At 43.4% G+C, this 24243-nt stretch overlaps 1 protein-coding gene and 1 long non-coding RNA gene across 5 annotated transcripts in view; one reads left to right on the top strand and one right to left on the bottom strand.

Moving 5' to 3' along the window:
* RAD51B (RAD51 paralog B) overlaps positions 1 to 24243 on the top strand; it is a 713517-nt gene that overhangs the window by 685681 nt on the left and 3593 nt on the right. The window contains exon 11 of one of the 4 annotated variants that reach the window (XM_084631236.1): positions 21956 to 22045. The exons of the other annotated variants lie outside the window; for them this stretch is intronic. Coding sequence (XP_084487362.1) covers positions 21956 to 22045 — 90 coding nt within the window. The remainder of the gene's footprint in view (positions 1 to 21955; positions 22046 to 24243) is intronic. 4 annotated transcript variants of the gene reach the window in all.
* Positions 1 to 24243, bottom strand: part of LOC311522190 — a 168933-nt gene that overhangs the window by 58742 nt on the left and 85948 nt on the right. The gene's annotated exons all lie outside the window — the stretch shown is intronic.

Here is a 24243-nt window from a genome sequence, read left to right on the forward strand (position 1 = left end):
CAGAGCAAGGGAAGATGTGGTGTGAGTCAGGAGCCTGGAAGGCTGAAAAGAATAGATGGGAGAGAGCTATGCAGCCTTCAGTCTTTGTAAGATTTACTGCCTTTGCCTCTTGCAAAGACCCTGTGTGCGTGTGCATGTGTCCGTGTCCAGGGTAGGCAGTAAACAAGAACTTGGAAGGGGGAAGGAAGCCAAGAGAAAGTCAGGCATATTAGTCACACAGCTGCATTTCCTGTCAATGGACCCCAGTTGAGTAATCACTCAAGATATGCTGGTTGGTTTTCCCCCTATTTTAGTTTATTTGAGCCTGCCAATATCTTTTGTAATTTTTTTAAGTCAGCCTGAAAGGGAAAATGAAGAAGAAGCAGACACAACTTTTCAGATTTTCTTTCTTTTTTAATTAACTGAATGCTCTTCAGTCACTTTTCAAGAATGTGAGCAGTGCATAGTAGATCTGGGCCAAAGCATACTCCACATGAGACAGATCTGATGTTTCCAGGGTATATATTTACAGTAGGGGCTGGGCATCAGGACTCCTGCATTCTGTTTCCAGCTGCTGCCACTGACTCACTCTGAAACCTTGTTCAAGCCATATATCGGCTTCTCCATAACTCAGTTTAGCCATAGGTAAAATGCAGCTAATACCTAACTCATAATGGTGGTGTGAGTCTTAATTAATTAATGCTTCTAAAGAACATTGGGGTCTTTTGATGAAAGGTGCTGTAGAAGTGCACGTATTTTTCTAAGGGAAAATTGAAAGAAGAGTCCAGTGGGTGGTTAGTAGAGATTGCAATGAGACCCCAGTTCCACTTCATGGATTTTAATTAAACAGTAGAGCATTTCTGTGAACAGATTTTAAGAGACGTGGTTAAGTGGCAGAAGAGTAATGGCATCAGATTAAGGAAAGGAAAACTTGCTGACGTTTAGTGCCATTAAACTGTGGAATAATGTCCTAAAGGAAGTGATGGAAGCATGATCTCTTGAGACATTCAAAATTAGACAAAACACTAGCAGACATACGATAGGGGACACTCATGTAATATTAAGAAAGAGATTAGATCTAATACTGTAAGGCTTTTCCATTGCTAGATTCTGTGATACAAAGGTACTGGCTCTAGCTATGTGATACCCGTCAGGAAGATGTATCCACAAAGCCGATGAAGAAATGAATGCCTAAAATGTTGCATTTTTCCTCGTGTTTGCAAAGAGAGTGCCTCATTTCTCAACAAATATAACACCAGAATGATAAAGCCCACATTATACAGGCCACCTATGAAGAATACCATGAGCCTACTTAAAGACCTATGCCAGCCAATGGCTTATACCCCTGGCTGTAGGTCTGACTAGGTGACCCTTTGAAAAGGACTGTGAAGGGGAAAAAAATCTGTTTGGGTGGCTATATAAACATAGAGTTGATCATTGTAACTTAAAATGTATAACACAGCTTCATACGCTGCATGAGGAATGAAATTTACATTTGTGTGTAAATTAGTGGTAATGTCATCTAATTCTCCAGTTTGGTATCTCAGATGTGTAATGTTTCCAAACCACAGTTTGAGTAAACGTGATGTAAACAGCTTTCTCAGCCAGTAAAATTGTATAAACTCAACTGAATGTCAGGTTTATACAGATTTACTTTTAAAGGAAGGTTGAAAGGTTGTTTACATACATTTTGTAAAGTGATCTAAAATTTTCATTTGTACATATTTATACTACACTGAAAATGAGACACTTCTTAATCATGGCCCAAATATTGACAATTCCCCCATTTAAATTGTGCAAAATCTGCACTCTCAACTTTTCTGTGAGCAAACTCTAAAAGAGGCAGTATGTTCACTTTATTTACATCTGTAATAACTTGTTTTGTGAGGGCAAATGGCCTTTTCACCCTCACAGTGGATATGTATGTGTATTTTGTAGGCAAAGTTTAGGTGCACATTTTCGAATATTTGGCTCCATATGTGAATTAACATAAATCACCAGTTTGCTAGTGCCGTATAAACTTTGTAAATTTTCCTTTTTTTATGCAGTGTGATGTGTGAATCTTTCTTGTTTTCTTATGTTAGTTATATGTACTTATAAGGTTCAAATAACTGTAATACCTAATATACCAGAATCAAGTATAGTAATAGTATGAAATTAATACTTAGCATTTTCAAATCAGCATATAAACAATAACTAATTCTGCCTATCTGCTAACCTACCTATTTATCTTAGGTACTTACGTGGCTCCCATCACCATAGTGTCTGAGCATCTCACCTTAATGTATTTTATCTTCACAATACCCCTATGGGGCAGGGAAGCGCTATTATCCCTATTTTACAAATGGGGCACTGAGTCATTGGGCAACTGAGTGACTTGCCCACAGTCCCACAGGAAATATGTGGTCTCCTAACTCACCTGTGAGACTGGCAAGAATTACCCTCCCAATTTTACAGATGGAGAAACTGAGACGCGGAGAAATTAAGTGATGTGCCTAAGGTCAAATAGCGTCAGAAGCAGAATTAGGACTCAGGACTTAAACTCCTAACCCCTCTCTCAAAGTAGTAGACTGCTCTCTCGCTCTCTCCATCAGTGAAATAATCACATCTGGTATAGTGAGCAGCAGTCAACACTGTGTTAATATAGTGGTTATGTGATGTGCAGAGAGGTGAATTAGAAAAATAAGTGTTTTATTGAGAAGCTAAATCAACTGGGGAAGCAGCATGGTGGGCAGTGGATTTGGACTCTTGGGACCTTCCCAGCCCTTCAATTGGCCTACTATGTGAAATCTGACAAGTTACTTCACTTCTATATACCTCAGTTTCCCCATCTGTAAAATAAGGATGACCCTAATACTGACGTGCTTTGAGATCTGTGGATAAAAATTGCTATATTGTTCTGCTTCAACTCCCATTAAAAACAATGGAATGATTCTCAACAAATTTACTGGATCGGGCCCTATAAAATTAAGTATTATTATTATTATTATTAGCTCCATGAGCAAGAGCGCTAGAGTGTTGTCATCAGAATGGTTTCTGAAATTCTAGACATGCAACTCTCCAGCCAGCATATCAAGTGAAAGCACACAAGCCGTGAAACACAAGTTAGACACCGTACTTCATCAGAACAATCTGTGAGTGGCTAATCAGTGACTCTAGAGGAAGGAAACTATTGCCTAGAAAGTCAAATAGCTGGACATTTCTTTCATGGATATCAAACACACCACAATCCACGCCTGCCAATGCACAACCAAACATACTGGCATTTCAAAGATGTGAAGACATAATTTTTATAGTGGGTGGGGAGGAAAAGGGAACCAAATTACTTAAGAACACTAGAGTCTGATAGCTCTTATACAACTCAGAATAGAACTAGATGAAATAAAAACTCCAAGAGGGTCTTAAATCTCTTAAGTTTTCAGTCATCACATCCTTTAAACTGCGAGACAGGAAATGGGGAGAGCCATTAGAGTTTTCTCATTTTATTGTTTCTACTTTCTGTGATAAAATTGGGAACTTTCCCTCTTGAACTAGGAGTGGTTGGTAAGAAAATTCCACACTGGTGAGAGCCATATGCTGGCAGGGAATTTTCGATAGAACCACTACTACAGGCATGGGAAGTAGTGGTGGAAGGGGTGCTGCAACACCCCCGGTGTTGTGCACGCAGGGTCCTAGCTGCCGGCCCCACTCCCAGCTGTGCATGTGGGGTCCTGACTGCTGGCCCCGCGCCCAGGGTTCTGTTCCCGGCGCCGCACTTGGGGTTCCATTACTGTCCATGCACGTGGGATCCTGGCTCCCGGCCCCACGCCTGGGGTTCCACTCCCGGCCCTGCGCCTGGGGTTCCATTACTGTCCATGCACGTGGGATCCTGGCTCCCGGCCCCACGCCTGGGGTTCCACTCCTGGCCCTGCGCCTGGGGTTCCATTACTGTCCGTGCACGTGGGATCCTGGCTGCTAGCCCCATGCCTGGGGTTCCACTCCTGGCCCCGCGCCTGGGCTTCCACTCCCGGCCCCGCGCCTGGGGTTCCATTACTGTCCATGCACGTGGGATCCTGGCTGCTAGCCCCGCGCCTGGGGTTCCACTCCTGGCCCCGCGCCTGGGGTTCCACTCCCGGCCCCGCGCCTGGGGTTCCATTTTTGGCCATGCACATGGGGTCCTGGCTGCTGGACCTGTGCCTGGGGTTCCGTTCCCGGCTGCGCACATGGGGTCCCAGCCCCCTTATCCCTCCTGGAGACATGGCCCTGCTCCCAGCCTCAGCTTGGGGGGGAGGGGGTAAAACGTTTGGGGATAGTTTTGCTGGGTTTCAGCACCCCTACTATAGAAAGCGTTCCAGCGCCACTGACCACTATAGTGCTCCTGTGCAAGAGGGCACTGGGGTTGCAGCTAGGCACTGGATGTTCTGCACCCCTTCTACATTAAAGACAGGCCCCACACCAGTACTGGATATGCCCATATGGAGGGGAGGATAGGAAACTGAATGGGGAATTTGGGTGTTGATCCTACAAGCTACTTGATGTAGACTGGCAGCTGCAAAGAGGCCTCAGAACTGGGGTTCCTCTCCTCCAAAATCAGTGTTGGATTGCCACATAAGGTCAGATTACGCACAGGCTTCAAGAATTTCACTTCCAGAGCAAATATGACTGGCAAAGGGTTAACTTGACTAATGGCAACACATCTGTGAAAATGGAGAGGGTTGAATGCAGCTCCTGAGCCTTAATAAAATGCAGGTGGTTTTATAGTTAGTTTAAAAAGCCCCAGCCTCCTACTGCAGCAAGCATGTAAAAACAAGCACCTAATACTGTGGAAAAAATGTGCTATTGGGTAATGAGAGAGCAGTTTGGAAAGGCAGCAATGGGTTGTGCTAGGAATGCAGCAGTCACTAGTTGAGGTCTACCTTAAAGTTCACAGAGAAAAAAACACATAAATCTTAAAAGACACATAAAAAACACATAAAAGAACAGCTCCTCTGACCACATGAATTTGGCCTCCAGTGTATTATACCAGGGATTAATTTTTGACATTCTCCTCACAGTCATTGTGGTCCCTGTCTCTCAATCTCTCCCTCCAGATTATTTGAGACATAGTTTATTTTATTTTTTCCTTCCTCTGTTTTCTACTCTATGTTAATAGAACTCACAAGGAACACACATAGCATGTAGACGCATCCTATATGCACAAATACTGTGTACACACATATCCTCTTGTCTGTTGGTGTAAGGCTGCCTTGAGGAAGGAAGTGTTATTAAAATTATAGGACAAACTAGTTAAAAACTTTAAAAATACATATTTTTTTCTCTGTTTGTGCCCACCTCAATTCCTCCACTCCCAGGAAAACACTGTGGAGAACATTTATGAAACACACAGGTTTGAATGTCTACAGTTTTATTAGAGGAGATGGGTCTGGTCTGAGGGACTGAACCTTGTGTTTCACCCGATTATCAGTCAAATCAAAAAGAGAAAATTATTATTTATTTATTCATTTATCTTACTGTAGCATCTAGAAGCCCTAGTTATAGACCAGCACCCATTGTGCGAGGTGCTGTACAAACACAGAAAAGAGTTTACAATCTAAGTATGAGACAACAAATGGATACAGACAGGGTAGTATAAGTAAACAATGAGACAGTATTAGTCAGCATGATAGGCAATTGTCTCTGCACACCAGCAGCCTCATCATTGTCAGGTTTTTTGCAGTCTGTGATCACAGCAAGGGACAGTTTTGAGAAGGGATTTGAACTCAGATAATAAGGTGACTTTGCAGGAAGTAGAACACAAAGACTTGGGAAAGCAAGGATTCATTCATAGTGCCTGCCCCTTGGTACTGAGGGTTGGTGGAAGCAGGGCTTTTACAATACTGTCATCCTCACGTAGTAGTTCCATGATTAGTACCATTGAGACGGCTATGGATTTTTTGGTACCTGTATAATGAAAGTTACTGCACAATGTAACAGCCTCCATGAAAACTCAGCCTCTTGGAGAGAAAAGGTACAATGATCAGATTGAGCACAGCTTTTAAGATACTGGTGTCCTTCCACTTGTGGAACAGAAGGAAATAACTATTCTCCTTTTTGTGTTACTACAGCAGGGAGAGGAATACCTTTTACGATATTTGGTGTAAGAAGTTACACAACAGCATTTTAGCAGAGGATATAAAAGCACCAGTGAAACTAGACAACCTGCCAATCCATTCATCACAGGGCCTGCAGCTACCATTTCAAGGAAGATGAAGCAGTAATAAATACTGAACAAAGCAAATTAATCTGTGCCCAGAAACATTTAAAAAGTAAAGTAAAACAAAATAAGAGCAACTGCATTAGCTTTTATGCCAGCTCGTGTTAAAATGGGAGCAGAATTCTCCCTTATGACAGTATGAGCCAAAAAAAAAAAAAAAACCCTCCCAAAAATCACACCCAAACTATCCTATTCTTGACATGTTATCACTGTGTAGTGTGCTTCTTTGCATCCATTACCTCATTCCAACAGGTCTAGGATAGTCCCAACCTGAGGCATCAACAATGATGGACAGGAATATAAGGCTGTGGATGAAGAAGGGGGATGCTTTCTTTCCTTGCTTTGACCTATCTATCATCTTCTCCACACTCACTAAAACGTCTCCCTCCCTGACTTCCCACCACCATCAAAAACTAAATGAACTTTAAGAAGCCTTTTCTCCTGATGCAGATTTAAAAATAAAGGTCTATACTGCAATAGGTGGCTCAGTGGTAGAGCCCTTCATTAAAAGTACCTCAAAGATTCCCATCAAGACCCTGATCCAAAGCCCAGTAATGTCACTGCGAGTCTTTCCACTGACTTCAGCGAGTGTTGGGTCAGACCCCATTTGAAGGGCCTAACACAGAGACAGCTCAGTAAGCATCTGCCCCTGCCCTTCTCCTCTCCTCCAGCACTCCCTGGGATTCTGCCTTTTCTCTGGATTCTACTCTCAGGTATGGCTAATTTGTGCAGCTCTGTTCAGGTTTTGTCTAAGTAAGGACATCAGGATTTGGCTTATGGTCATAAAGGAGGAAATATTCTCTAAGATTGCAAGTGGGACAAAGTGCTTGAATGCTTAACAGGTATCCAAGTGCACAATAGGATCAATATGCTATGAGTGTGGAACAGTTATCACACTTCTCCCAGTGTTCACCTTGCAATGGTTTGAGCATAGCTGAATTGGGTAAACAGGAGCACTGCTGCAGAGGTCTTCACCCCACAGCAGGGCTGAGAAAGGATGGCTGGATAGGAATGAACATGGTTCTGTTTGCTTTCCCTATCCCGTGCATTACTGTGAGCTGTTTCCAAACATTTAATTAAAGCTCAACACAGAGATAGCTGTGTTTTCTTGAAAGAACAACATAGGAGCACCAAAGAAAATACAAGGGTGTCACAGAAGGAGCCAGGAAAAGACAAATGAATAAAAAAGCATATCAATTGAAGAATACATTTCCCAGAATACAGCACTCAAAGGTCATGAGGTCACAGATGCTCAGCTGCTCATGCATATCCTCTGTTCTCTCCGCTTGCATGCCTGCCCCAGTGAAGACAAAGATTTAATGAGACTAGGGTTCGCTTTTGTAGTTCTCACCCTTCCTCAGCCCCTACATCCCAAAACCCCTTTGAAGATGGACTAGACACACATTGAACTAACCCAGTGCACAAGCACAATCTGGGTTTTTCTGAGCAGGTACAAAAGTACAAGGTAGCTGTTGTCCTCAAACTGCCCTTGATATGAACAAAACCATAGAATTGAAGACTCCTCACATTTAGGAATGAAAAGGACTTTACTGCATTAGGATGTCTTGTCTGCCACTTCCTCCATCCACTGCCTCCTGGGCAATGCACTTGCAGGCAAACTTAAATTCTCAGATTTTGATACAGGTTTTGATTGAAAGTACATCTGCAGTAAAGTATGCATTAATGCCATAATTTTAATGGATCTATGCACCCTGAATGGGAGAAAGAAGGCTTAACGTTAGCCAGTCTCACTCTAAAGTTAATTAAAGTTGTCTGTGCACAGAAGATATTTCAGTTTGTTTTGGATCATTGGGGACAATTTTTAGGTCTTAATTTGGAAATAGAAATATCAACTGCCTTTACGGTCAAAAACATTCTGTGGGGAGGGAAAGGCCTTCATGCCAAGCCTAGGTTTTACCTAATGTTCAAAGGCACCCTAGTAATTGGAGCCAAAGATAAAATACTATGATACAGTCTTCTGTAGAGTGAGAAGTATTACACTTCCTGCTCCCAGGAGTCATTCCATCACACAGAGTTCTATTTTGCATCTGTTCCCGCACTATCCAGAATCTGATCAGTAGCTACCCACGTGAGAGTTTATAACAATTTCTGTTAGCCAGTACATTGCTCCTAAGATATCACAAAGAAATCCCAATCAGTCACAACAGCAGACTATTTAGAGATTTGTTAGAATCAAAAAGTGACTGTAAAACCAGTCCTATAGTAGTGCACATACAGTGTCTGTTTTGTGTGGGTGTGATTTAGGATTCAACAGTCTCTGATTGCTGTGTGCTCGTGTCTTCATAGTCAGATTTGTTTGGTTTAGAGACAAAAAACAAACTCTGTCAGCCCTTCAGAGCTGATATAGTTTCTTCAGGACCACCCAATCTACCTTGAATTCCAACCCCCCTCAGCTACTTAGTCACTTCCTGTCTTTGAATTTCACCGTAAAGCCTCTTTTCCAAGTTAGCCCCTGATTGACATTAAATCCTAGTCAAAGTTTCCTTCCCCCAACTTTCATTACTGCTACCTCCCACTCTTCCCTCACCATAACGCTCATCCCTACTCACCTTTGCCTCACCCTAAACTCGTGGGTGCATAAACTATAGGCTGGTAAATCCATGTTCATCTTCTTTCTGGATGACCTTGTAAACTAGAGTAATAGTAATAGGATGAAATTTAATAGTGAAAAGTGCAAGGTCATGCATTTAGGGATTAATAACAAGAATTTTTGTTATAAACTGGGGACGCATCACTTGGAAGTAACAGAGGAGAAGGACCTCAGAGTATTGGTTGATCACAGGATGACTATGAGTCGCCAGTGTGATATGGCTGTGAAAAAAGCTAATGCGGTCTTGGGATGTATCAGGTGAGGTATTTCCAGTAGAGATAAGGAGGTGTTAGTACCATTATACAAGGCACCAGTGAGACCTCATCTTGGAATACTGTGTGCAGTTCTGGTCTCCCATGTTTAGAAAAGATTAATTCAAACTGGAACAGGTACAGAGAAGGGCTGCTAGGATGATCTGAGGAATGGAAAACCTGTCTTATGAAAGGAGACTCAAAGAGCTTGGCTTGTTTAGCCTAACCAAAAGAAGGCTGAGAGGAGATACGATTGCTCTCTATAACTATATCAGAGGGATAAATACCACGGAGGGAGAAGAATTATTTAAGCTCAGTACCAATGTGGACACAAGAACAAATGGATATAAACTGGCCATCAGGAAGTTTAGACTTGAAATTAGACGAAGGTTTCTAACCATCAGAGGAGTGAAGTTCTGGAACACCCTTCCAAGGGAAGCAGTGGGGGCAAAAGGCATATCTGGCTTCAAGACTAAACTTGATAAGTTTATGGAGGGGATGATATGATGGGATAGCCTAATTTTGGCAATTAATTGATCTTCAACTATTAGCGGTAGCTATGCCCAATGGCCTGTGATGGGATGTTAGATGGGGTGGGATCTGAGTTACTACAGAGAATTCTTTCCTGGGTGGCTGGCTGGTGAGTCTTGCCCACAAGCTTGGGGTTTAGCTGATAGCCATATTTGGGGTCGGGAAGGAATTTTCCTCCAGGGCAGATTGGCAGAGGCCCTGGGGTTTTTTTGCCTTCCTCTGCAGCGTGGGTCACGGGTCACTTGCTGGAGGATTCTCTGCACCTCGAAGTCTTTAAACCACGATTTGAGGACTTCAATAGCGCAGACATAGGTTAGTGGTTTGTTACAGGAGTGGCTGGGTGAGATTCTGTGGCCTGCGTTCTGCAGGAGGTCAGACTAGATGATCATAATGGTCCCTTCTGACCTTAAAGTCTATGATTCTATTATCTTTTATTCTAGTGCAGGGGTCAACCACCTTTCAGAAGTGGTGTGCCGAGTCTTCATTTATTCACTCTAATTTAAGGTTTCGTGTGCTAGTAATATATTTTAACGTTTTTGGAAGGTCTCTTTCTATAAGTCTATAATATATAACTAAACTATTGTTGTATGTAAAGTAAATAAGGTTTTTAAAATGTTTAAGAAGCTTCATTTAAAATTAAATTAAATTAAAATGCAGATCTTATCAGTTTAGTGTGATTCTTACCCTTGCTTTTCCTTGCTGAGTTTTCCAATGTCTGGCACGTATTTGGATACTTTAAGCTGTACACAGGCCTATGAGTGATCAGTTGTTAACTGGCTCTGAGAGGGACAGAGGACAGATTTCATGTGTGAAAATACCTGTTCACGCAGGTATGTGGATCCAAATGCTGAAAGCATTGCAAACGCAATTTTCTTCAAACAGTTAAATTTCACTGGCATGGACGTCCAGGAGGTCAGAATAGAGGCCCCATGGTCTCTCTCGGTAGCTTCAAGTGCACTCCGGATGCCCACAATTCTGAGCTTTTTAACTGAATGAGCTGCATTTCGAAATCTTCAACACCCATCCACTGAAATACAGACAAATCCAAGTCGCTTTCGTTGAACTTTTCAGGTTTAATTAGAAAAGAAAGCATTGGGCCAAATCGCTGGAAATCTTGAAATCTGTCAGAAAATTCTGATTCCAGTTCTTGCATGTACATTCCAATCTCAACGTCAAACGCAGTGCGCTGTTCCACGTGGCGTGATAGTGATGTAAGCAGCAAATCAGGACTTAAAAATATCCCAGTACAGTGACACTGGAACAATTTTTAAGGTGGGGGTGCTGAGCTGCACACCTTCTTGCCCCTGTCTGCACCCGCAGTAGGCCACAGCTGGGGGCGGCTGCAGAGCCCTGGGCTGGCAGCCGGGACCCCGGGCTGGCAGCCGGGACCCCGGGTCAGCAGCAGAGCCCCCTGGACCGGTGGCCGGGACCTGAGGCCGGCAGTGGGCTGAGTGGGGCTGGCGGATGGAACCCCGGTTGGCAGGGGGCTGGCAGCCAGTACCCCAGGCTGGCAGCAGAGCCCCCGGGACCGGTGACCAGGACCCAGGGCCAGCAGTGGGCTGAGCAGGACTGGCGGACGGAACCCCAGCTGGCAGGGTGCCGGCGGCTGGTACCCCAGGCCAGCACCAGTGCCCCCGGGACCAGTGGCCAGGACCCAGGCACTGTGAGTGCCACTGAAAATCAGCTCGCATGCTGCTTTTGGCTCACGTGTCATAGGTTGACTACCCCTGTTCTAGTGTATCTCCATACCTTGCTGTGTCCTGCCTATGAGAGTTGCTCTCCCCAAGACACCACCTTATGCTTTCTATTCCCCCTCTCAGTGAGAAAAGCATGGCATAATACAGTGGCACAAAAGTTACTATATATAAATTTACTGTACGGATGTGACAAATATCAGATTTGAATTCAGTCTGTACATAGATACCATGTACAACTCTCCAAAATAGAACTGACACAAACACCAAGTACTTGCAATGGCCACTGCTGCATGGTGGCAGCCATTTTAGATGAGTTGTCTCCTGACACCAGATCTGATGACATAAAACCCTCTCCTTGTTTCTTCCCAACACAGCACAACCCTTATAGTCAATATCTCCCAGTGGAGCATGTGTACTTTGTAGTACAAGTAGGCTACAGAGATGCTATGGTGATTGGCACCAATATGAAAATTAGATAGATCTTCTCTTTCATGCCCTTACCGCACAATGACATGGCTTGGAAATAGACATAGCCACTTCCCTCTTGAGACCTATGAAGGATTCCGACTCAAAGGTCTTGACTCTATGTCACCTGGTGATTCCAACCTATTTCAGTGTGATTCCCAGCTGACCAGATCCACAGCTTTATAGTCCATTTGCACCACCATACCAAACCCAAGAAGCAGACCTACATTCGCTGAATACCATTCAGAAGGGTATTTTATATTTAGCAAATCTAAAATGAGTGGATTTGTCCCATCCCTGCTGAACTGTATAGTCTCTACCAGCAATTTTTTTTTTTTTATGTAGCCAGTTGCCACCATCTCTTTCTCCTTCTGCCTGGCTTCCCACTTTTCCTGCTTCGTGCCCACCTGCCTCTCTGTCACTCTGTTTAGACATTTGGATTTCTGCGTTCTCTTGTTGCTTTCACTTATAGAAACAGATTATAATGCAAATAAAACCCGAAGACTTCCTATCAAGCACAGGGGGCTGGGAACCAACTGTATCAGGAGGCGGGAGGTACAAGACATTCTCATTAAGAATCTCCTTTAATTTACCTTAGACCAAATTATATTTTTGCAATGCAATCACTGCCACTCTATACCAGTCCCACCTCTGCATGTAAGATGAAAACAGCCACTTGAGCTCCTTCTAGCATGCTTTTGAGTGGGCCTGGTACTAGGCACAGAGTAGAGATCAGCAATGCATGGAAGTTATAGTATCATTGAGACGGAGGGGTCAAGCAATGGATAGAAACAAACCATCCGTCTGGCACAGCCTTTTTCCTGAATAGAGGGTAGATCAAGGAGCTCAGATTCAAGTGTGTGACTGGAGTCAGTGGCCTCTCAGCTGATGACAGATTAGACTCTGGGCCTAGTGAAAATACAGTGATTAGCTCTGAGTGGCATCCTGTGTTTGTCTCCAGTGCTAGAGGAATTACTGCTACAGGCTGTGGTTTTTCCCAGCAAACTGTAATTATGTCAGGGACCCTCGTTCCTGTAATTTTTCTTGACAACCAAAGTGTAAAAGAATAAGAGAGAGAGAGTAGGTAGGTAAGGGTGGTGGGAAGCAAGAAATGGACAAGGAAGCAGGGGAGATACATTTTGTCCTATTTCAGTTCAACTAGCAAAAACTCAATTAACCTCTCTTTGTTCCCCAGATTCAGATTGCTCCTATGCAATTTTTCACAACAGTCATTGTGTGGTTTGAGCATTGGCCTGCTAAACCCAGGGTTGTGAGTTCAATCCTTGAGGGGGCCATTTAGGGATCTGGAGCAAAAATTGGGGATTGGTCCTGCTTCAAGCAGGGGGTTGGACTAGATGACCTCCTGAGGTCCCTTCCAACCCTAACCTTCTATGAATCTATGAATCTAAGTTTTGAGTCCCCAAAAGTGCCATACAGTCAAGCTAAATCTGATGGGCTGAGTCTGGGTCTTCAAATGTTCTAGCATTGATTAAATGAATGTAGTGCCTATGGAAGGTGCCAGTCAGACCCCTGTGAAGGAGGGGCCGCATTGAAAGGTGTCAGATTGACATTGCTGGAAACCAAACGTAATTGTTTATCCACAGCGCAGGAATGGGTACAGCATGGGTATAAGTGCAGAGTGGTGCTTTGTGTTGTGGACTGCTGCCCACTAGAGACTGACCAGGGTGAACTAGATTTGTACCCTGGTCCCAGAAGCCTTTTCTAGACTAGGATTTAAGGGGTTGACGTTAGAAGGGATTAGGTTGCACATCCTAACTAGCATGTTTGAAAAGACTAGAGTAGACAAAGCATTGTCACCTTTAACACACAGTAAGGACTGATCTACACTTAAAAATTTTTCCAGTGTAGCAATTAGAGCAGTGGTTCTCAACCAGGGTACGTGTACCGCTGGGGGTATTCAGAGGTCTTCCAAGGGGTACATCAACTCACCCTGTTGTAAAACTAGGCAAAAAAAAAAGCACTAGCGAAGTCAGTACAAACTAAATAGACAATGATTTGTTTACATTGCTCTGTATACTATACACTGAAATGTAAGTACAATATTTATATTCCAATTGATTTATTTTGTAATTCTAAAGTAAAAATGAGAAAGTAAGCTATTTTTCAGTAATAGTGCGCTGTGACACTTGTATTTTTATGTCTGATTTTGTAAGTTTTTAAGTGAGGTGAAACTTGGGGGTACACAAGACAAATCAGATTCTTGAAAGGGGTACAGTAGCCTGGAAAGGTTGAGAGTCACTGGATTAGAGGGTTTGATATTTTTGTGACATTTCTGCACCGGCAACTGGCGTAGTGTCGATGCAGTTATATCAGCAAAAAAGGGCTTTTGCTAGGAACGTTTATTTCATTTGAGAATCTGGTATAAGCTATACTAGCAAAAGGACATTTTTTGCTGGAATAAACTGCATTTATACAAGGCCTAAATTGGTGAAGTTAAAGCCTAGACTTCCCCTAGGTTTTATTTTGATCAGTTTAGCATATGTTAAAGGCAAGGGTCCTTTGCCTACACTTGACTTTTAGAATCTGTTAGCACATGTTAGCAAAACACATTCTAACATTGGACCTTTTAATCCTCGCTGAGACAAGGTCAGAATTGTTACTGTCGAGACATGTCGCCCGTCTAAATCAGCCAGCAGACCTGGCTGGCATTGGAGGGAAATGTGTACTGTAGTCCCTGGAGAAGTGCAGCAGCAGGCATGCTCCCCCTTGTGCCTGAGAGCTCCAGGAGACATTGTGTTGACTATTGGATCCCCTTCAAGCTCCTGAGCCAAGACTCACACTGAATTCTAAGCCTGGTCTACACTTAAAAACGTAGGTCAACATAGCTATAGCACTCAGGGATGTGAAAATTCCACCCCCAAGTGTTGCAGTTATGCAGACCTAGCCCTGGGTGTAAACACAGCTAGATGCACGGAATAATACTTCAAGCAACCTAGCTACCGTACCATCATTTGCACAGGTGGTATTCCTACAGCAATGGAAAAACCCTTCAGTCACTAGTCTGCATCTCTGCTGCAGCATTACAGTGGCATAGCTACGGCACCACAGATATACCACTATAGCACCCTCAGTGTAGACATGGCTTTACAGATACACAGCTCCTTTCACCTGACAGCAGATGCCAGCAACTTGCTTGGCTGGAATTAGCAGAAAGGACACTGTGAGTAAGAGGAGGGAATGGAAGGGGTTGAAAGAATTCTTATATACTTCTTCATTTCCTTTCCCAACTGTTGTGTGATGTTGCTGTGAGTTATTGAACAGCTGCTGTGTTCTATCCCAGAGGAAACTGCATTTCAGTAGTGAGTGAGCCTGACTGCTAAAGTAAGTGCTGTGGAATGAAAGGGGCTACAGAAATGGTTCTCTGTAATTCATTATTATGTTAAATACATTTGGGACCACAGCACCTGAGGCCTTATCCAGAGATGCCATTCTAGCTCCTCACATCTACAGCCTCTGACACTCACTGGGTGTTTCTGACTTATCACTTGTGCAGTAGGAGGATCTCTTTTTTTTCCCCTTCCAGGCAGCTCCTTGCAATACTCCACTGGCTGGTTCTGCAATTCTGAGGAGGCCAGATTACTCAGGCAAAAGGTGTTTGCAGCCTTCAAGGCTTTATGACTTCGGGGCTTCTGGAGATAAGGGTAGTGTGTGGAGGAGAAGTGGGTGTATTGAGACTGCCCAAGGGCTGAGAGGGAGAGCATTCTTTTGCATCCATTCAGACACTCAGCTATTTCCTGCTTTGCTCCTGCAGTCAGCATGCTCCACTTGCTCTTACTTAACCATTTCCTGTTTACTTGTTTTCAGAAACCCTGTAGTGCAGTTGCTAGGCTAATCTGTTGCTGGGTTAGTCTATATACACAACCCTTTTCAGACAGGCCTTCACTCAGAATTCCTTCACTCTAGTATTATCTGTATGTGAGTCTTCCAGAGAGATCCAGCAAGTGTGTGCGTGTGCGCACATGTAATTGTTACTCAGGGCAAAGTTCATCTTCAATGTAATTCCACTGAAGTTGATTTTGCCCCTTAGTCTCTGTCACTTTCTGTCTCTGTCTCTTTTGTTCTTATGGGGCTTTCTGTTTGTTTCTGTGGACTTGACCCAAGAGATGAGCAGTACGTTGGAGGCAAATTCCCCTTTCTTTAGAAAAGAAGCTACTGAGATGTTTTGAACAGAGTCACCCTGTTGCTTTCTAAATAGCTTTAAAACTGTCCTGTCCCAAGAATGAGGGATTTGTCTGCATGGTTTTCCCCAACTCCAAAATATTTTCTAGCTTTCTTCCAATTTCCCACCCCCTCCTGCTTCTCTTGCATGTAAGGTAAGAGGCAGGAGCAAGGAAGAAAATTATCCGTGCAATAGGTCTGTTTACAGTGTTGAAGTGTAGACGGTTCCTAAGACAATATTTCTCATGAGGCAAAATTAATTTTAAAGGAACACAGGCTCAAAATCATTTTTTCTTGTCCATGTTACCAGTAACTCCTTTAAGTTTACAATGTATTGAGCTTTTCAAAATCCCTTTTTCTCTTTGCCCTTTGTGCTGGGTTGGGTTCTCCCCCCATTTTTGCGTTTGGTCTGCTTGGTCAGTGAAAATAGATTATTCATTTTCACTCTCTGACTCTCAAACTCTAGCACAGTGCTGGAATGTTTGGGTTGTGGTGAACCCTTTAGGGGAATGTTTATTTGTGAAAAAGCAAACAAAACCAACCTGTTCCCACTGCCAGTCTGTAAAAAGAAGTAATGGAAACATTTCATTTGAAATTAGGTTTGTTTTACAAAAACAATCTGGGGCCAGCTTTGACCTGACAGTATCCCAAAGGTATCTGCTGTATGCCAGTGTTATACTGGTATATATGAGAATTGCAATTACCTTCTAAGAATGCTGCAGATTTAGGTCCCATCTACATTAGAGGAATCTGCACTACAAATCCCTAATATAGACACACTGTGCCAGTGTAAAGCATGGCACTTACCACTGTGGCTTGCTCTGCTAACTTAGCCGAGCAAGTCAGACCTGCATAAACCTGGTTTTGTATGGGGGCAGCACGTCTACATTAAGGATTCACTCTCATGTAACTGCATCGATGTAGTTACACCAGTGTGTATTTTTTAAAATGTTCCTAGTATAGATGGAGCCTTGTTGTGATTGTAACATGGATTTTCACTCTTAGGTGTTATAGATGCAAACAGGACATCCCAAACAGATATCAGCTGCAGGAATAACATAATTACAGTTACGTCAGGGTTTTCTGGAGTGCCTATCAACTCATCCTTGAGGAGCTTCTGATGCTTCTTTTTAATCAGGAAGGCAAGCAGTTGTTTTCTATACATCAGTGCTTTCAGACTGGATCACATATATGAAATAGTTATTTTGGTTACTCTTACTGTTAGGGTACCTGTCATCAACAGCACTAGCCCTGAATGAGTCACACCCCATGCCATGATTTGCTTAAGCCAGCAAATCTCTACTTTCCCCCACTTTTTACAGGGTACACGCCTGTTACATTCATAATCTTATTGCACCATACAGTTCTTCCTACAGCAGGCCCTTGCCCTCTAAACAGTCTGTGGATCCAAGAGCTCAGCTGCTTCAAGACATTTTGGTTCATTGCCTGTCTTCATTTACCAGGTGTGTTCTTTTGCCACTTTGGTTTCCTGTTGAATATCAAATTTGGAAATTTCTTCTTACTAGAAATAATTAGATGTAATTAAGAGAAAATGTAGGCAGGGTAGTGAGAAAATGTAATGATGTTGAGGTCAATTGTACTGTAGAATACTCTTTTCTTTAAATCTAAGATGAGCAAAGCCCAGGAAAATATACTGTAGGAATGATACTTCACAGGCCTCTGGTGCAGGGAAAGAGACTAGTTGGGATCATATAGGTATTTTCTATCTTAACTTACATGATTGTTAGTAACATGTTAATTTCTCTATTGGCAATTCATTCATAAGGGCATTTCTGTGTGGGGTAGAGGGGAGGTTTAGTGTCCAGAAAACATTAATCCTCATTTTAGCAGGTACAGGGTGAAGTGTGTTCCCTTGTACTCCACTGTAACTGTAAACCTTGCCAAGCCCTTACATTCTTTTCTGAGTATGTAAAAGATAAGATAAAACATGAACGCTTAGAGCTCATCCTACCCTAAGCGTCTCTATCTATCTTTCTTCCCTTTACCCTCCGCACCCCACAACTTGGAATTGGCGGAACAGACCCAATACTTGACATGTTTGGGCCTTTTCTTTCTTATTGCTGCTAACCATGCAAATGAAAGTAACGAGGGCTGGGAGCCTTTCAGAGGCAGTTTGAAGTCCTGTACAGATGCAGAAAGGGAGGAGAGTAAGGGTATGTCTAAACAGCTGACGTTAAAGCAGTGCCATGACAGCGCTTTAACGTGGCTGTGTAGTCATGGCTTCAGCACTGAGAGAGAGCTCTCCCAGCGCTGTAATAAAACCACCTCTGCAAGGGGAATAGCTCCCAGCGCTGGGAGCGCGGCTCCCAGGGCTGGTGCACTGTCTACACTGCCACTTTACAGCGCTGAAAGTTGCATCGCTCGGGGGGGGGGTGTTTTTTCACACCCCTGAGCGAAGAAAGTCTCAGCACTATAAGTGGCCATGTAGACAAGGCCTAAGACAGAGCTGTAGCACACAAGCACCATCCTAATCAGCTCATAATCATTTTTAGACATCAACAAACACTAGAGGCAAAGAAGAGATGAAGAAAAAAAGGTCTAATCCTAAAGTGCTTTTTTCTGTTGCTATCCCCCTCCTTCTGCCCCCACATAGTGACCCAAAACACTGACAATAAACAATGGCAAGACCCAAAGTTTGGATTTCAGTGCAGGTTCAAAGGATAGGGTCGCCTCAGGAGCATTGTCTACACTAGGACTCCCACCACTGCTATCACCAGTGGAGCTGAACTAGGGTTAGCAACAGTGCAAAATGTTTGCATAATTAGTCTTGTGTAGACAAGGTCTAAGATTCCCCCAAACTACTCCCAGTTCCCACCTTGACAAATCTGACCTAAAGCATATAAAGGTTCATTATCAGCTCTCTGTCTTATGATGCTGTTTACATAAGATCTTTCATTTGGGTCCCAATAAAATCATGGTATGTTTCTAGGCAAACCACTAGTTTTAGATTATAGAAATTAGGGATGGAAAAGAGAGATCATTCAGGGCTTGTCTTCACATACCCAGAGAAGTGGTAGCCAGGTTGACAGGAGAAGCTCTCCCGTCAATTTAGTGCTATCTATGTGGGGGGAGGAGGGGAGGACGGGAGGAGGTATGACTATGTTGCTCAGGAGTGTGGATTTTTGACACACCTGAGTGACAAAGTTATACCAATATAGGTCTATAGTGTAGACCCGGCCTCAGTCCATCCTACTGCAAGATCACAATATCGCCCCCCTGGTAGAGGCATTACAGGTATCCAGTTGATAAGAACAGAGAATATAGCTACTCTTAGCCAAAAGGCCAAGAGCTCTCTTAGAATCATGGAAATTAAAGATGAATAAAATCTACTAGGCCATCCAGTGCTCTTCTCCCTCCCGGGGCTAGCACAAGATTGTTCCTTACACTGTAGTTGCTAGTGCTTTGAACTGTTTAGTTTTAAATGTTTCAAACAACGGGAGTCTCAACTGCAAAACTGTTCAGCAGTCCTGAGAGCCAGCCTTTTCTTAATTTAACCCCCCTGCTACTCCTAGTTGAAGGTGACCCACCAAGGATTTAGTTTTATTTTTGTTTTGGTAATTATCTGTGTGCCCTTCTTTTGAACAATTTTTTTAACAATTGAAGAAGGCCTGGGAGGTTGCTTTTGGTCTTTCTTTGTTTTTTACCTTAGAAATACTAGGAATAATAATGCACAGTGCTTCTCATCAGTAGAAGCTCAAAACACTTCTCAAAGGAGGTCAGTATTATTATCATCCCCATTTTACAGATGGGGAAACTGAGGCACAGAGCGGTGACATGACTGGCCTAAGGTCACCCAGCAGGCCAGTAGGACAGCCACAAATTGAACACAGAGTTTCTGAGTCCCAGGCCAATCCTCTATCCATTAGGCTATACTGCCTTCCTTGGCAGGGTTAATTTCCCTTGGCTTTTTTTTGGAGAACCTGTGGGGACCCTTCACTGAAGTTTATTCAGACCTTTCATATCTTCACTGAAAGGGCAGTGTGTTGGCTATTTAATAAAGATATCCTGTCTGCCACATGCTTGTTATGCATTGGCGTTAAACAGGCATGAATAAAGGCCAAAAAAAAAAAAAGAGTTTTAAACAGACTGAGTCAGTTCTTCCAGCCTCCTGATCATTTTCTGAATTCCCTCCAGTTTGCCTGCATCTTCCTGGTAGTGAGTTGTCCAGAACTGAACACAGTATATCAGCTGTAGTCTTACCCATGCAGTGCAGATCACTCCCAATCAGTGGCATGATGCTTCCCTTGCTTGCTTCATTTACATTTAAATGCAATTTTAGGTAATGGTGCCTTGTTTCTTACAATCTGTGTGGCTGTTGGAGTTACTTATGTTCCACTGGGGACTTTAACACTAAAGGTTAATGCTGTCCAGTCTACCAGTTGAATAGACACTGACTGCAGGACTTCATCTAGTTTAGATTACAAATGAAAGTGGCTTTGTTTTCATCCAAGCCTGCATTTGTGAATGTCCATTGTGACTTCAGCATGACTCATAGTATTTGTTCAGGAGAAGTCCCAGGACTGCAAAAAGGACCGAGAGACTTTTTCCATTGGACCATATAAACTGGAACCATAAATTCACTGAACATTAAATCTCACCAAATGAGGGTAAATCCATCCTCATCATCGTATCCACTCATTATGCTCCACACCTGAACATAGCCATTATATGAACAACATACCCTCATATCTCAATGTCTGTACTTTGACCCATTAACCTTTTACTCCCAATTGGGGATATTGCAGATTATGTATTCGTTACGCCATCCGATCTTAAACCGAACTTCGCACCCATCGATAATCTGTACGTTATTCCCTGATAACCAGAAACTTCTACGCTTAAACTCTGTTCCATTTTCTTTTTCTTTTAACATCATCTTAATAAAATTCTTAAATTTGTTCAGGAGAAGTCCCAGGACTGGAACCAGAAAGACACTGCAAGTCATGCTTGAGGTGTACTGACAGAACTGTGTGGGAACTTGGAATGCTAAGAACAGGTGGTGTGGAGGTCAGGGTTGAGATGCTTTGGCAAAGTTGTATTTGGGGGCTGGCATGTATATATCTTCTTGGCTGCCAAGCTCTTCTGCAGTATCCCAGCACATAAACCAATCCTCTATCCCACTTCCTCCAGCTGCCAAACCCTTCTCATTTCCAAGTGTTATCCACCTGGAATGGGATGATCTGAAAGCTGCAAGATTGTTGTAAGTCACTGAGCAATCATCATCATTGCTTTCTGAGAGAATTTGAGAAATACCAGCAGGGGCGTGCTTGCTCTTTTGCCTCCTGGCTATGCTAATAGAGGAAGTTGAGAAGCAGCAATAGATTACATAAAGTAGGGAAATTCCCGAAGACCTCACCCAGCCAATCTTAAACTGAAGTTGTTTTGCATACACAACAGATAACCCTGCAATTGCCTGTAGCTCCAAGAGAGGGTTACATAGTCATACCCTTGTCCTGTAATCATTCAGTCCGGTTAAACCAGCTGAACCATAGAGACAAAGTAAAAATCCCTGAAACAGATTTTTTTACCTTTTCCAGGTCACAGCTACATGGAACTCCAAAGGAGCTTAAATTGCAGCAAGGGCAGTTTAGGTTGGACATTAGGAAAAACTTCCTAAGTCTCAGAGTAGTTAAGCACTGCAATAAATTGCCTAGGGAGGTTGTGGAATCTCCATCATTGGGGATTTTTAACCAGAAAAGCAGGTTAGACAAAGACCTGTCTGGGATGGTCTGGATAATACTTAGTCCTGCCTTGAGTGCAGGGGACTGGACTAGATGACCTCTTGAGGTCCCTTCCAGTCCTATGATTCTATGATTACACATAGCATCAGTCTCTCCCACACCAGAATACACACTTTGATAATTATATTTCCATAGAAATAACAGCTCCCTACCTCAGGTATCAGTTGCTGTGAAAGCCAGTGTTGCTTCTAAAAATGTGCCACATTTTGCATATGTGTGATTATGGAATAGTAATACTCACTCCACAGTTAAAGTTGCAGATGAGTCCATTAGAAAACCAGTTTGGCAGAGAGTGGATGCTTATGGAATTCACAAAGAAGTCATGGCAGCTTCAAATGGTAGGTTAAGTCTCGGGCTAAGGCAGAAATTTTTTTGCAATATTTGAAATGAATTATGCATGACATTCTGAAGTCTAAAATTCTAAAAGCAGTGAATGTTGTTAAACATGGTTCCAAAACTCTTCTAACTCTTTTGGCCCTTTGTAGCAAACCTCCAGAGAGATGGAGACAGAAAAACCTTCCTTTACTGGATTATCCTACTTGAGATATAATACCCAGGACCAAGATGAAGTTCATTCGTGTACAATTACAAGTTATTAATGTTTTCTTTAATGGCATTGCTGAGGAATGTTGGTACAAGTTCATTAAAAAAAATACTACATCTCTAGCCTCTTTCTTGCAGAGACAGACATCAATGTAGTACCAGTTACTAGGGAAGTTTATCAATGGAAAAATTAACTTTTTTCCAGCAAAAGTCTTGTTATTTTATTGAGTTTCAGTGCTGTAACTTGTAAATGGGCCAAGAATATGAAGTAGAATGGCTTAGAGTAGCAGTTGTTAAGGGGTTGTTAGCAGCTGTCTTTGGGGAAAGGGAGAGGGAGGCCACAATCCTGTAAGGCTTCTGTTCCCTTCCACAGCCTGCTATTTCAGTGTTGTTGGAGCCATGTTGATCCCAGGGTTTTAGAGAGAGAAGGTGGGTGAAGTAATATCTTTTACTGGACCAACTTCTGTTGGTGAGAGAGACAAGCTTTTGCACTTGCACAGAGCTCTTCTTCAGGTTTGGAAAATGTACTCAGTACGTCACAGCAAAATTTCTGGCCTTCAAACAACCCAACTTTGCCAAGCTCATCATCAGAAGCAAGCTCCCCACAGACCAGGACATGCCAACTCAAAGCAGCACCAGACCCTGCCAGAACAACAGATGCAAAACTATAGACGTATCTCCACTGGTACGATGATCAACACCCCCTACAACACACATTTTAAGATCCATGTCTATCACATGCAGTGAGCCTCATAGGTGCCTGACTGGTGGGTGCTCGACACCCCCCGCCTGTGGCCCTGCCCCCATTCTACCCTTTCCCCAAAATCTCTGCCCCCTTACCGCCCCCATTCCACCCCCTTCCCCCAAGTCCCGGCCCCTGCCCTGCCTCCTCCCCTGCGCGCTCCGCATCCCTGTTCCTCCCTCTCCCTCCCAGAAAGTCCTAAACGCTGCCAAACAGCTGTTAGGCGGCGGGGTGGTGGGAAGCACTGAGAGGGAGGGGGAGGAGCAGGCACATGGCACACTGAGTGGGGAGAAGGAGGTGAGGAGGCGGGATGCGGTGTGCTGCTGGTGGGTGCGGCACACCCACTAATTTTTCCCCATGTGTGCTTCAGCCCCAGAGCACCCACGGAGTCAGCGCCTATGGTGAGCCTCATCCAATGCAACAAATGCCCTCAATAACAACTAGGTGGATGAAATCAGAGAATCACTGCACTCTCAAATGAACTCACACAGAAAAATGATCACTCAAGTGGTCACTCCATGTCTGATCTCTCGGTCCTCATCCTCAAAGGAACCCTGCACAACACCTTAAAAAGACCGAGCCTGGGAGCTTAAATTCATAACTTTGCTGGTTTCAGAGTAGCATGAATTTAATACAGACACTGGATTTATGGCTTATTACAACAATCTGTAACCCACTAACCCCCCATTTTTGGTACTATGTCTGCAGATGGGTGAACTAGCCACTTTACCTTGTATAGTCTCTTACAATATGTGTTAACCACTTATGCTAAATAATCCATTCCATCTTGTATTTAGCTGTGACACTGAGGGTATGTCTACACTACAAAATTATGTCGGCCTAAGTTACGACAATGTACAGCTGCCACAGTAATTAAATCGCATGTCCACATTACGCTCCTTGTGTCCTCATTAGGAGCGCGAGCAACAATTTAATTGTCAGCATGGGGCATTGTGGGATGGCTTCTGAAAGCCAGTAACAGTCAATGTAAGTAATGCAGTGTCTACACCGGCACTGCATCAACCTAACTACATTGACCTACCTAAGTGTTACCCCTCTCATGGAGGTGGAGTTAAGTCGGCGTAGCGGGTGAGTTACATCAGCAGGAGCAACATTTTAGGTTGATGTAAGCTGCCTTGCGTCAACATAACTCTGTAGTGTAGACCAGGGCTGAGTACCTTTACCAGACCTGAAGAAGAGCTCTGTGCAAGCTCAAAAGCTTGTCTCTTTCACCAGCAGAAGTTGATCCAA

This window comes from Lepidochelys olivacea (genome assembly GCF_965140295.1).
Source record: "Lepidochelys olivacea isolate rLepOli2 genome assembly, chromosome: 6".
Classification (NCBI taxonomy): domain Eukaryota; kingdom Metazoa; phylum Chordata; order Testudines; family Cheloniidae; genus Lepidochelys; species Lepidochelys olivacea.